The sequence below is a fragment of the Nicotiana tomentosiformis genome, chromosome 10 (assembly GCF_000390325.3).
Source record: "Nicotiana tomentosiformis chromosome 10, ASM39032v3, whole genome shotgun sequence".
In the NCBI taxonomy this organism is placed as follows: Eukaryota; Viridiplantae; Streptophyta; class Magnoliopsida; order Solanales; family Solanaceae; genus Nicotiana; species Nicotiana tomentosiformis.
Window position 1 is genome coordinate 9,368,074 of NC_090821.1, and position 14,203 is coordinate 9,382,276.

General features: G+C 37.7%; 1 protein-coding gene across 1 annotated transcript; it reads left to right on the forward strand.

Moving 5' to 3' along the window:
* Positions 1-9,922: 9,922 nt before the first annotated feature.
* Positions 9,923-11,733, forward strand: LOC138899735 (uncharacterized). Its single transcript, XM_070186426.1, has 5 exons — positions 9,923-10,070; positions 10,531-10,728; positions 10,928-11,029; positions 11,141-11,590; positions 11,702-11,733. The coding sequence occupies exons 1-5, from the start codon at positions 9,923-9,925 to the stop codon at positions 11,731-11,733; spliced, it is 930 nt and encodes a 309-aa protein (XP_070042527.1).
* Positions 11,734-14,203: the final 2,470 nt, after the last annotated feature.

Sequence of the window (14,203 nt, forward strand, 5' to 3'; positions counted from 1 at the left end):
AAGTCCTAAAACATCATACGAACGTAGTCGAGTCTTAAAATCACATCCAATAATACTAAAAACATGAATCACACATAGATTCAAGCCTAATGAACTTTGAAACTTTCCATTTCTACAAACAACGCCAAAACTTATCAAATCACGTCCGATTGACCTCAAATTTTGCACACAAGTCATAAATGACATAGTAGACATATTAAAAGTTTTAGAATCGGATTTCGACCCCGATATCAAAAAGTAAACCCCCCGGTCAAACTTCCCAAAAATTCAACTTTCGGCATTTCAAGCCTAATTCTTCTACGGACCTCCAAATAATTTTCCGGACACACTCCTAAGTCCAAAATTATCATACGGAGCTATTGGAATCATAAAAATTCAGATCTGAGGTCGTTTACACATAAGTCCACATCCGGTCAACTTTTCTAACTTAAATTTTCGATTATGAGACTAAGTGTCTCGTTTCACTCTGAATTCCTTCCGGACCCGAACCAACTAACTCGGTAAGTCAGAAAATAACTATAAAGCATAAATTGAGCAGTAAATGAGGAAATGGGGTTATAATACTTAAAACGACCGACCGGGTCATTACATAGGTCCAGAAAGGTACAAGCCCGAAAGGTCGATATATTCAGGATTGCACAAGGATAGTCCGACTTGCTGCGGGAGTTTGTAACCAGGTTCCTGTCACGACCCCAAATTTCCTCCGTAGGATGTCGTGATGGAACCTAGTCTCTAAGATTAGGTAAGCCTATCAATGCGGAATAATAATTGAAATATGAAATAAATAAATCTGCAATTCACATAATTACAAGTCCCAAAGCCCGGTAGAAATAAGTCACAAGCTTCTAAGAGTTTATCTTCAATGTATCTATATATCAGAGTGTAAGGAAAAATAAGGAAACGACCTAATAATAATAGAAGGGGACTCCGGAGTCTGTGGACGCTGGCAGATATACCTCAAAGTCTCCGTACACCGGTAGTTCACTGATGTCTGGACTGGTAGGATGTACCTGGATCTGCACAAAAAGATGTGCAGAAGCGTAGTATGAGTACACCACAGCGATACCCAGTAACTGCCAAGCCTAACCTCGGTAGAGTAGTGACGAGGTTAGGTCAGGCCCTACTGGAATGATAAAAGACAAGGTGAAATGTTTAACAACATAATAAAAAAGAAATGACAATTGAAATTAATCAAGTAAGTAGTATGTCACCAATTAACTACACAAAATAATAGCAAATAATACCTCGTGGAAACAAAACAGAATTCCTTTCAACTTTAAGAAAAAAATCACAACAATAATCAAAGGCAACTGCGGCCATAAATCAATATCAACAAGGGCACTCCTGAGGTACCACCTCGTAGTCCCAAATTATAAATATATTCACAATATCTCATTCCCTCATATCACCGTTGGAGCCTTCACAATTTATTTTAAAGAAAATATTTTTCCCGAAATAGCATCCCGCGTTTTAGCCACCCTTATCACACCGCATGACTTCTAGTAGTTCCCCTACTAGCCACGCGTATCAAGCCATCCTCTTCTCACCGCATGCGTTTCAACACCCAGACCTTTTACCACAGCATGCGTATCAATATCACAATATATCATAATTTTCACCTCAAGTGCCCAAATATTTCAATTTTCCAAAATAAACAATATCAACAATATTTTTTCACAATAGGGAGCTCACGGCTCAATCACAACGAGTACAAAAAATCTCACAAAGATATTCGGGAATAAATAACTCAACAAAAATAATATTTCAAAATTTTTAATACGTTGCTTCAATACCAAATTTAAAATGTCAAATACTTCATATTAATAATATTTAAATTAAAGAAAAAATCAACCTTCAAATAATGCACAGAATAAAAGAAATCAAGTTTCAACTAAACAGGTAAAATAATTAGCAAGAAAAGGTCAAGCAAATTTAAAATATAAAAATTAAATCAATGATGAAGAATATAACAAGGTAAAATTATTTAATTAATATGCAACAGTGATCTACACAATTTAAAAACATAATCTTCCACATTTATCCCGTGTACACACTCGTCACCTTGTGTACACGACTTTCAACACATTATAATTATCACATCAATACCAATCCTAGGGGAGATTTCCCCCACACAAGGTTAGACAAGTCACTTACCTCGACTTGCTCTAATGTAACTCGCCTACTTGATATCAGTTCAATCTGAGAGGTAAAGTATCAAGACAAGCTAGCTAACGTAGTAGTAGTTCCAAAGAAGAACAGTAAATTTCGCATGTACGAAAACTATGAGGACTTAAATAAGGCGTGCCCAAAAGACTCGTTCCCATTGCCGAACATTGATCAAATGATTGATGCAACGGCCGGGCATGAGTTAATGATTTTACTCGATGCTTACTCCAGTATAACGAAATTAAGATGAACCCAGAGGATCAGGAAAAAACTTCGTTCATAACGAATTTAGGCACATATTGCTATAATGTGATGCCCTTCGGGCTAAAGAACGCCGGATCCACTTATCAGCGGCTTGTGAACAAAATGTTTGAAAAGCAAATAGGGAAAACCATGGAATTTACATAGATGATATGCTTGTTAAGTCTTTTACACAGGTGATCATCTTAAACACTTGCAAAAAACTTTTGACATCTTAAGGAAGCATAAAATGAAACTTAACCCCGAGAAGTGCGCGTTTGGGGTCAGCTCCGACAAGTTCCTGGGATTCCTAGTGTTATAAAGGGGGATTGAGGTTAATCCCGATAAAATCAAAGCCATCGAAGACACCCCAGACCAACTATCAAGCGTAAAAGAGGTGCAACAGCTCACGGGGCAATTGGCCGCTTTGAGCAGATTCATTTCTCGGTCTTCAGAGAAATACCATAATTTCTTCTCGTTACTCAAAAAGAAGAACAATTTCGAAAAGACCCCGGAATGTCAGCAGGCTTTGAGGGATTTGAAAAGGTATTTGTCAAGTCCTCTGTTACTATCAAAGCCGGAGGAAGGCGAAAGACTGTTAATCTACCTAGCAGTCTCGGAGGTAGCGGTAACGCCATTTTGGTCTGTCAGGACGAAGGTACGCAATCTCCCATTTATTATATTAGTAAAATTTTAACGGGAGCAGAAACTCGCTACCCATATCTGGAGAAGTTGTCCTTAGCCCTCGTAGCCGCCGCTCGGAAGCTAAGGCCTTACTTCCAATGTTACCCGATAGCTGTGGTGACCACCTTTCCCCTGCGTAATATCCTTCAGTCTGGGATTGTTACCTTTGGCAACCAAAGAAGTAGTGATGGTGTCAGAATCGACAACAGGAGTTTGGAACCTATTTACGGATGGAGCTTCCAATGTGAAAGGGTCCGAGCTCGTCATAGTATTAACCACGCCTTCGGGAGAAACCCTAAGGCATGCCATAAAAATGGTTCCTCTGACTAACAATGAAACAGAGTATGAAGCTTTGATTGCAGGTCTTGAATTAACTTGGGGACTAGATTCCGAGGTCATAGAAATGAAATGCGACTCCCAGTTGGTGGTAAATCAGATCTACTGTATCTTTAAGGCCAAAGAGGAAAGCATGTAGCAATACATAGTGAAGGTCCAGGCTCTGCTTGCTCGGTTCCGAGAATGGTCAATTACGCATACCCCAAGGGAAGAAAATGCAGAAGCGGACGCATTAGCTAACCTTGGCTCATCTACGAAAATGAAATGATCAGACTCTGGTACGACCGTACAGCTTATGCACTCGGTTCTAGACGCAGATAGCTACTACGAGGTAAACGCAACTAATTTGGTCTGGGATTGGAGGAATGAGACCATTGATTACCTTGAGCACGAAAAGTTGCCTGAAGATCCCAAGGCATCCTGGGTGCTACGCGCTAAGGCAACGCGATATAGTTTCAAAGGAGGTCAATTGTATAGGAAATCTTTCTAAGGCCCACTGGCCCGATGTTTGGGAGCCTCCGAAGCTAATTATGTTATGCGAGAAGTCCACGAAGGGATCTGCTAAAATCATTCAGGCGCAGATTCCTTAGTACTAAAATTAGTAAGGGAGGGATATTATTGGCCCTTAATAGAACAAGACGCCAAAGCTTATGTTCAAAAATGTTTTAAGTGTCAACGCTACGCACCGTTGGTACATTAACAAGTAGAAACATTGCATTCAGTTTTGTCTCCATGGCCGTTCATGAAGTAAGGAGTAGATATCATCGGACCACTACCGCCGACCCCTGGTAAGGTAAGGTTTCTTTTGATTTTAACTGACTATTTTTCTAAGTGGGTTGAAGCATGTCCTTATCAGAAGATTGGTGAACGTTAAGTAGTGGATTTCTTGTGGGAGAACATAATTTGCAGATTTGGGATACCAAAAGAGATAGCCTGCGACAATGGGCCACAATTTATAGGTGCAAAGGTCACAAATTTCCTTGAAGACTTGAAAATCAAAATGATCACATGTTCGCCTTATCATTAGAGCGCAAATCGTCAAGCGGAATCAACGAACAAAGTGATTATACAAAATCTCAAAAAGAGACTGGAAGTATCTAAAGGCAAATGGCCTGAGGAACTTCAAGGTGTATTATGGGCGTACCGAACAACAGCCAAATCTAGCACGGGAAAGACTCCTTTCTCCCTTGTGTACGGAGCAGAAGCCCTGATCCCGGTGGAAGTAGGGGAGCCTACATTGATATACTTCCGGGTGAATGAAGAAACAAACAATGAAGCAATGTTGATCAATTTGGAGCTGCTTGATGAACGCAGGGACTTGGCGCATATAAGGATGACAACTCAAAAACAGATAATAGAAAGATACTAAAATCGAAGAGCCTACCTCCGTTATTTCAAAGTGGGAGACTTGGTTTTAAGGAAAGTGACTTAAAACACCCGAGAACTCAATGCAGGGAACTAGGTCCAACATGGGAAGGCCCCTACCGGGTTTTAGCTATCATCGAAAAAGGATCATACGAGTTGGAGAATCAAGATGGAAAAAGTTTCCAAGCAACTGGAACGTGGCACCCCTCAAGAGATACTATTGCTGATGAACATCACCTGTACTGAAAGTATGTGCTGCACTCTTTATCCCTTCATCTAATTTTTGTCCCAATTGGATTTTTTTGGCAAGGTTTTTAACGACGCAACAACGGAAAGCATACTACGAAGGAAGTTTCAACAGCAGCAATAAGACATTTTAATGACAAGGCACGTATGTGAAGAACCACTCCGGGGTGGTTAGATAGTCTTTTGTTCGATAACAACTACCGGGAAGTTAAGTTTGCTATCGAACAAAGATTACCCGACCATTCACAAGTGCAAGCCACTAGGGGATTGTTAGATAATCTTTGGCTCGATAGCATAAATTTCTAAGGGGAAGTGAAGTTTGTTACCGAACTAAATATTATCTAGCAATTCATTAGTGGAATCCTCGAAGGTGTAAAACTTCCAGTGTTCAAATATGCATTCTTCGCATTCGATCACTGGGGGGAATGATATGAGGATATGGCAACAACGACTGCCGCTTTGACCGGAATATGAAACCCGAAAGCATAGTTGTATCATTGGGACCGGGGACTGCGCGGCTAGCCCCGTAGAAACAAGTTGTACAAGTTAGCCACAAGAAATGGCAATTTATTTTTAGCACAACGAATGCTTATGTACTTTTGAAAATAGAAGGAATTAAGTAAAATCCATTTATTTCTATCTTGTTTCTTGTCTGAACGATGAATTAATTTTGTCATTTGAAAGTTAAACGCGTACTTCAAATGCTAGTGCCGTAATGAACATGGGACGTCCTCTTCAAGAGCACTATAAATATAAGAGGGCCCTCTCTTATGAAAACCCTCACGATAAAGGGTTGATTTCGGAAGAATTTGTGCCCAAAATCCAAACACTTTCGGGGAAAAATAAATCCAAAGCCCTGCATGATCAGACGCACACAGTAAAACTTGCGCAAACACTTAAATGTAAAAGGACGCAAAGATCAAACTTGCACAAATGTTTAAACGAAAGTACGCAGAAAGAAAAACTTATACGATACTTGAGCGAAAAAAGTGTTTTTATTTACAATGAATGTGCCAAACGGCACAAGTACAAAAGTTGGAAAAGGAAATAAAAAATTAAGTTGTTGCATCTCCGGAACCCGGAGGAAGAGAAGCACTCATGCCCCTAGAAGAAGTGGGTAGATCCTCCGCCGGTTCGATATCTTGGCCTTCGTCATTTTGACCTTCTGCATCGTCGCCTTCCGGTTCCTATTTAGTTCCCGAGAATTCAGAACCGAAACCAGAAGAATCGGCAGCATCAGGCTTGGCCGGAAGACCCCTTAGCAATTGACTCCAGCTCACGGGCTTTAGCGATTTCGGCATCAAATTCAATGACATCCGCTTTAGCCTCTTCCAAGGTTTTTCTCCTCATACTATACATAGCATATAGTTTTTCAACAACGAGGGAAGCCGCTCGGCTCTTGAGTTCTTCTTTAAGTTGGTCAACCCCGGCAGAATGCTTTTCTCGCCCGGATCTAACAGACCAGAGGTTGACATCGAGATCACAGACACTAGAGCTGAAAAGTCTATTATGCTCAATGGTCTTCTTATGCTTCTCCTCCAATTTGGCATACTTCACCCTGGAGGCAGCAAGCTCTTCAATTTTGGAGTTCAAGACCGCCTCCAAATTATTTAATCTTTTAGTGGAGGCAGCCTCGCGGTCGGATGCAGCAAGAATGACACTATGGACTTCAGCCCATTTAGCCCTAACTTTTTCAAATTGAACCCTCAACAGGGCAATATCTTGGTTGAGGGTCTCTACTTCTTGCTCGCTTTGCTACAACCGAGCATGCAACATAATAGCCTCAGCAACTTTAGCTTCTAGTTCTGAGAGGCGAGCAACAGTTTGGTCCTCCTCGACCAAAAATTGATCCCACTTGGAGATAAGTTTCTCCTTATCTCGAATCAACATTTGGAGGCCCTTGGAAGCAAGAAAGTTGGCCTGCAAAACAAAAAGTGCAAACTCAAAATACTATTATATCAAAGATAGAAGAGATAATGAAGAAAACGAAGAATATATCGTTGCGGCGTTGTGCATAGTATTGTTCAACAAACACTCTCCTGAGAGAGCTTGTATTTTCTCCCTATCTTAGCAAGTGATAAGAGAAAAATATCATTCATAAAATAAGTAGTTATTTAATTTCTTATACTAATATTTTTATTTTTATTTTTATTTGCAGGAATATTATAATTCAGTAAAATAATAAGCAATTTTACACTTAAGAAGACACGTGCGCGAAAGAGGACCAAATTTCAGATTTACAAAGAAAAATCCAAGACAAACAAAATGGAAAAAGAAAAGAGTAACAATTGCTGGAAAGAGGAAACCAAAAGTAATAAATATTAGCAAGTAGACATGTGCTACTTTGGAAAAGAAAACTTGTCAGCAAAACCAATTTCAAGACACAAAGTTTCAATTTGCCAATTAGATCCAAGTGGTCGTGAAACCAATTTGGCATTTGCAAATTGGCAACTTGGGCCAACTTAAATGAAAAAGCTGACAAAGTTTTATTTTATTGAAATAGAAGTCCCGAAACAACGGGAATTGTTGGGGGGAACTTGCTATAAATAGGGGAAGGCAAAAGCCTCATTCTCATCAGCTCATTTCTTTGAGCTTTCTAAGTTCTTTTTTTGTGAATATTTTCTTTTCTTTTAGCCATTATATTGGCTTCATTTTTAGTTTTGAATAAATTATAATGTTAGAAATTACTCTATCACCTATTTTTAATTAAATAGTGGAAATTATTTTCTTGAATATTTCTTTCTATTTTTTTAAGAATATTTCCGTTTTCAGTACTAACTCCATTATGGAGTAACTTTTCTTATGTTGAGAGAATGACATATCTTAATATGTCTATATAATAGTAGATATTATCCCTCAATTTCACATGTTTGAGGTGAAGTTTTTTCTATTTAAATTTTATCTGCTTTATAGTTAGGTGTTATTTAATTTGTCAACATCCATCTATTTCGTGCTACATATTAACTTCCTACTAATTCTGTAATCGAAAGAGGCGGAAGAGTAATATAGTTAATTTTGGTATTGATAGATGTTAACTTTTATTTAGTGACATCTAACTCTTATATGTTAAAATTGATTCTACACTTATTTGTAATCGAAATAGGCGAATATTGTAGTAATCAGTTATAACAAGTAGGGTAGACGAAAGGGACATACTTAAAAGAGCAAGTTTTAGTTTAAGCATATATTTCTGGCTCTTTAATATTACTATTTTGACGATTAATTTGTATAACCGAGAGGATTGCAATTAATTGTTCAACTTAAGTAATAATATATAAATGTGATCGTGAGAGGCATTTATACATTTGTAAGAAATAGAAATTGAAGGATAATTTTATCTATTATATAATAGAAATATTAAGTGAAGTTATGATCCCAACACCTTTTTATTATGTTTGTAAAAAATAAAATATTTTCTATTGCTCTATTTATGCATTTTTCGTTAGTTAATTCACAACTCAACTCTTCCTGATTTTCTCAAATAGTAATTAAAATAAGAAACGCTTGTAGAATAGACCAACCAATCTCTGTGGGTTCGACATCTTTCTATAGTATAATTTGACAGAGTACGAATTTAAATTTTATACACGGCAGACACCCGTCAAATATTTGGTGTCGTTGCCGGGGATTGGCAACATCTAATTCAGATTAATTATTTTGTTACTAATTTGAGAACTTACTATTATTATAATTATTATTGTTGTTATCTTCGTTTTGGTTACTACTGTAACTATTAATACTAGTTACGTTTTTTTTTTCTCCTAGTTTTCTCTTATTAACAATATTACTATTTACTATTATTTTCTTTCTTCCATCTTTTTAATTTTTATTTTACTCTACAATATCATACTATTATTTTTAAGATCAGCTAGCTCTTTTCATAAATTAAAAAAAAAATTCTTATCACTAGTTCTACTAATTATTACTACTATTTTGATTTTTATATATACAATTATTTTTCCTTTTATTGTTACTAGTGCTATCTTAGGAACTAAGTTTGATTTTCTTTTAAAAAAAAAATCTTTGCTTTAAGGATATCAGGTAGTTTATGACCCGCTCTTCTACAAAAGAGTTAGCGAGTTACGACCCAGAAATTGAAAAATCTCTTCGTTTGCGCAGGAAAGGACAAACATCATCTCCTCAAAGTATAGCTTGTGAAGAAATGGAGAATGAAGAGCTTAACAATAACCAACTTCCACCACATCAAGTGGAAGAATAGTTTGATGAGGTGGCTCCACGACGTGACAGAATACTCAGAGATTATGCAAGGCCGTATCATTTTGAAGGAGAATCAAGTGTGAGGAGACCACCAATTGCAGCAAACAACTTTAAAATTCGCACAGGCTTGATTCAAACCATTCAACAGTCATGTCAGTTTACTGGTGATGCGAGTGAAGATTCTCACACCCATCTAATTAATTTTCTTGAATTAGTTGAAACTTGCAGGTATAATGGAGTCACAACAGACTCTATCAGGTTGCGGCTTTTTCCTTTTTCATTAAAAGGTGAAGCAAAAATATGATTGCAAAGTCTGCCAAGAGGTTCAATTACTACATGGGACAAAATGACTCAGAAATTTCTTAATAAATATTTTTCACCTGCAAAAACATTTAAAATAAAGCAAGAAATCAATAATTTTATACAGACAGATTCTGAATATGTATACCAAGCATGAAAACGATTAAAAGCAATGTTAAGAAAATGCCCACACCATGGTATCCAATATCCTGATATCTTATATATTTTTTATCATGGTCTTAATCCCTCTGCTAGAAATGTAATTGATGCAGCATCAGGAGGATCCATAATGAGCAAAACCACTATAGAAGCGATGCAATTGCTCAATGAAATTTTAGAAAATGATGTTTAATGGCCCTCAGACAGAATGATTGTTAAGAAAGCAGCAGGATTCAATCAAGTTGAAGCTTGGAATTCATTAGCACAACAAATTGCAACTCTGACACAAAAAGTTGAGGTTTTTCAGGTAAATACTCAATCATTATCTCAACATGAGAACTGTGATATTTGTGGAGGTAATCATCCCAATCATGAGTGTCAAGCTTCAACGCAAAATGAAGAATAAGCAAATGTTATTGGTTAAAGAACCAGTTACCCATTTGGTAGTCCCATGGCACAAAAACACCCGGGATTCCAATGGAGTTACCCAAACGGTGCTGAAAATCCTCAAAGATTTTTTAATCAAAAGCAGCAGGTGCATGGACTACCTAAAATCAAAATAGAGGGCAACAAGATTTTCAGTAATATCAACAACAACCCCAAAGAGCTCATCAACAAAGCCTTGAAGAACAGTTCGATGAGGTGGCTCCACCACATGACAGAATACTCAGAGATTATACAAGGCCGGATCATTTTGAGGGAGAATCAAGTGTGAGGAGACCAACCAATCTCTGTGGATTCGACATCTTTCTATACTATAATTTGACAGAGTACGAGTTTAAATTTTATACACGTCAGAAACTCGTCAAAATTCAGCCATCAAGAATTTGGAAATCCAGATGAGCCAATTAGCAACTCTCATGTCTGGGCAAATAAAAGGTTTTCTACCAAGTAACAACGAGAAAAATTCAAAGGAACACCTCAAAGCCATCTCTCTGCGGTCAGATAAAACTCTTGATCATCCATATGCAGATAGACAAGGAAAGCCACAAGAAGTGGAACAAGTAAATAAAGGTGAGAATAAAAGAGACTATGAACTTCTAAAAATAACAAAAAGATAAAGGAAAAAAGGTAAAAGAAAATGAATTGATGACAAATCCTTACTTTGTACCCCTCCCTTTTCCTCAAAAGCTGAAAAGAGAAAAGCTTGACAAACAGTTCTCAAAGTTTCTAGAAATTTTAAAACAGCTCTACATTAACAAACCTTTTACAGATGCTTTGAAGCAAATGCCGGCATATGCTAAATTTCTTAACGAAATTTTGTCAAGTAAAAGAAAATTGGAAGAAGTTTCAGTAGTTAAGCTTACAGAAAAATGTAGTGTTATACTTTAAAATAAGCTTCCACGGAAACTTGGTGATCCATGTAGTTTTACAATTCATTGTACTTTGGGAGGTGCTCATTTTGAAAAAGCATTATGTGATTCAGGTGCTTCAATAAATCTAATGCCCTTTTCAATTTTCAGGAAATTAGAACTTGGTGAAATGAAGGACACTGGTGTGTCTCTACAATTTGCTGATCAAAGTACTAAAAAACCGAAAGGAATACCTGAAAATGTCCTCGTTAGAGTTGATAAATTTATATTCCCAGTAGATTTTATACTACTTGAAATGGAAGAAAATACTGAGGTACCATTGATTTTAGGTAGACCACTTCTTGCAACAGGAAGAGCGATAATTGATGTCTATCAAGGACAATTAATTTTGCGAGTTGATGAGGAAAGAGTGATTTTGGATATGCAGAAAATAATGAAATATCCTGAGGATGAATCATTGTCAACATCTTGTTTTCAAATTGATTTGTTGAATGACCTTGCAGATGAATATAAAGATGACCATTTAAATACTGATTCATTGGAAAGATGTTTGGCAAAGTCAGGTACTGTCACGACCCAATTCCATGTCAGGCCGTGATGGCATCCACCACCGTTGCTGGACAAGCCAACAGTGAACAACTTAGTAATTTTCCATTTTTTTATTGTTTATTAAGCAATTCCAACATTTAGCTTCACTTACATTTAAAGCATTTGATAAATAAAGGATTTTTTAAGGCACACAAATGGAAACATCTAAAAAGCAGTTATAACTATTGAATTACAACCTAAAAATCAAAGTCTATTAACACGTGCCAAGATCTGGAGTAACAAGTGTGTGGGCAACTAGTAGAATATACAAAAGATGACTATTCTACTATCTGAAACAGAATAGACAGATATAAACAAAAGAGAAACTTCGGCATACTGCTGAACGGCTCAGAAGGGGGCAGCTCACCGTGGAATCTCAAACCCGGATCAAGAATGCATGTCGGATGGGTATCCAGATATACCTGCCTCAGATCCTGCACAGTTAAGTGCAGAAGTATAGCGTGATTACATAAAACAATATGTACCCAGTAAGTATCCCGCCTAACCTCGAAGAAGTAGTGACGAGGGGTCGACTTTGACACTTACTAGGGTAAATAACATGATATTATGAGATTCTAATTAAGCATGGTATACAACAATAAGACTTAGAACAAGAATTTAATTGGTCAAGAAATCACCATATTTAAGAACTTAATCACTTGCTTCCTTTAAAACATAGGATCACACAGACAATGAATCCATATTAATTATGAAAGAAACTTTTCGTTCTACTGTCACATTCAATACCACCGAGGACGTTCGTCCTTATCCAACATAAATATAAATTGTGTACTGCCGAGGGTCGAACGGCGTGGACCATAGATGCATCTATTACCCCGCTCGCAAATCATACATGCGATGCGGTCAAACATAAATTTAAAGAATTACCCCGCTCACGAATCATACATGCGACGCAGTTACACAAAGATCTCATAAATTATTATAGTACTCTCCCATTCTTTTCAAAATACGACATTCAAATGAAATCTTTTAAGACCCCATTATTTTTCCTCAATTTCAATTCCTTTTGAAACATTTAATAAGCACACTACATTCCGCCCTTCTCAAGGCAAACAATATATATAAAGCAATAACAATATCAACAAGGCATGGTGTAAGCCTAAGACTACCCGGACATAACAGGAATAGTAGCTACGTACAGACTCTCGTCACTTCGTGCGTACGTGGTCCCCCACAAACAACAACACATATTAATTTAGTTCACCTATGGGGTAATTTCCCTCTTATAAGGTTAGAAAGGAGACTTACCTCATCTCAAAGCCTACTTCCCAATTCAAGAACGCGCTCAAACCTCCAAATTTGATGCCCAATGATTCGAAGCTAGTCAAACATTACATAAACTAATCAATCTATGCTCAAACGTTCATAATTCCTCCATTTAGGTGATTTCCCAACCTAAATTGCAAGATTACTAAAATTCACCCCCGGACCCACATGCTCGGATTTCGAAAATTTTTAAATAAAGTTGTTACCCATGACCTAAGGAACATAAATATATGATTATCACTAAGTTTCATGGTCAACTTCGTGGTAAAAATATCATTCTTGTCAAGCCCTAGGTTTTTCATCTAACCCATGATTTCTACTAATTTTCATGTTGAAATCTACCCAAAATCTATGTATTGAACTCACGATAGGTAGAAATTACGTACCTCCAAAAGCTAGGTGGAAATCCCTCTCAAGAAGCTCCAATAATCGCCCAAAGAGAGAGAAAATGAGTAAAAATGGCTTAAGTCCCGTATTAATTGAACCTCACTGCCTCAGCGATTTTCGCACCTGCGGTGCATAGGCCGCACTTGCAGATCCGCTTCTGTGGAGCTGGTGTCTGCTTCTGAGGAGTTGGCTGGCTAGGGCTGCATCTATGGAAGGGCTTCCGCTTCTACGTAGAAGGAGCCGCATCTGCGGAACCTGGTTGGCCATCCTTGGATTGCATCTGTGAGGGCTTGGCTCGCACCTGCGGCTGGCCAATCTCAGGTGCGGTTATAACAGATCTGGAGAACTCAGTTGCAGTTCCAAATTCTCAACTTAGTCCAAGCCTCGTCTAATTGTCACTCAGGGCCCCCGGGGCCCAGCCCGAACATATCAACAAGTTTGTAATCACAAAATAGAATCGCTCGAACCCACAGAATGCCTGAAAAAATATTAAAACTAAGAATCACACCCTAAAACCAATTGAATCAAACTTAAGAACTTCAAGTTCTTCAATTTACTTCCAATGCACCGAAACGTACTTATACTACTCGGAATGACACCAAATTTTGCGTGCAAGTCTTAAATGACACTACGTAACTATTCCCGTCTCGGAATTTCGTTTGGACCTCGATATCACCAAAACCCGCTCCAAAACAAATTTTAAAGGACTTTTAAAACCTTCAAGAGCCAACTTTCACTATTGGGCACCAAAACTCTCCCGGATCATCCAAAACCCGATCCGAAAAAATGCCCAAGTCTGAAATCATCATACGAACCTATTGGAACCATCAAATCTCGATTCTGAAGTCATTTACTCAAAATGTTGACCGAAGTCAAACTTAGCCTTTTAAGCCAACCTTAAGGAACCAAGTGTT

Excerpts from the sequence above, each read along its gene's own strand:
- LOC138899735 (XM_070186426.1), top strand. The coding sequence starts at position 9,923 with ATGATTGTTAAGAAAGCAGCAGGATTCAATCAAGTTGAAGCTTGGAAT. Across the intron at positions 11,030-11,140 it reads AGTTAAGCTTACAGAAAAAT|GTGCTTCAATAAATCTAATG; the intron begins GTAGTGTTATAC and ends TATGTGATTCAG. Across the intron at positions 11,591-11,701 it reads AAGATGTTTGGCAAAGTCAG|CAATTCCAACATTTAGCTTC; the intron begins GTACTGTCACGA and ends TTGTTTATTAAG.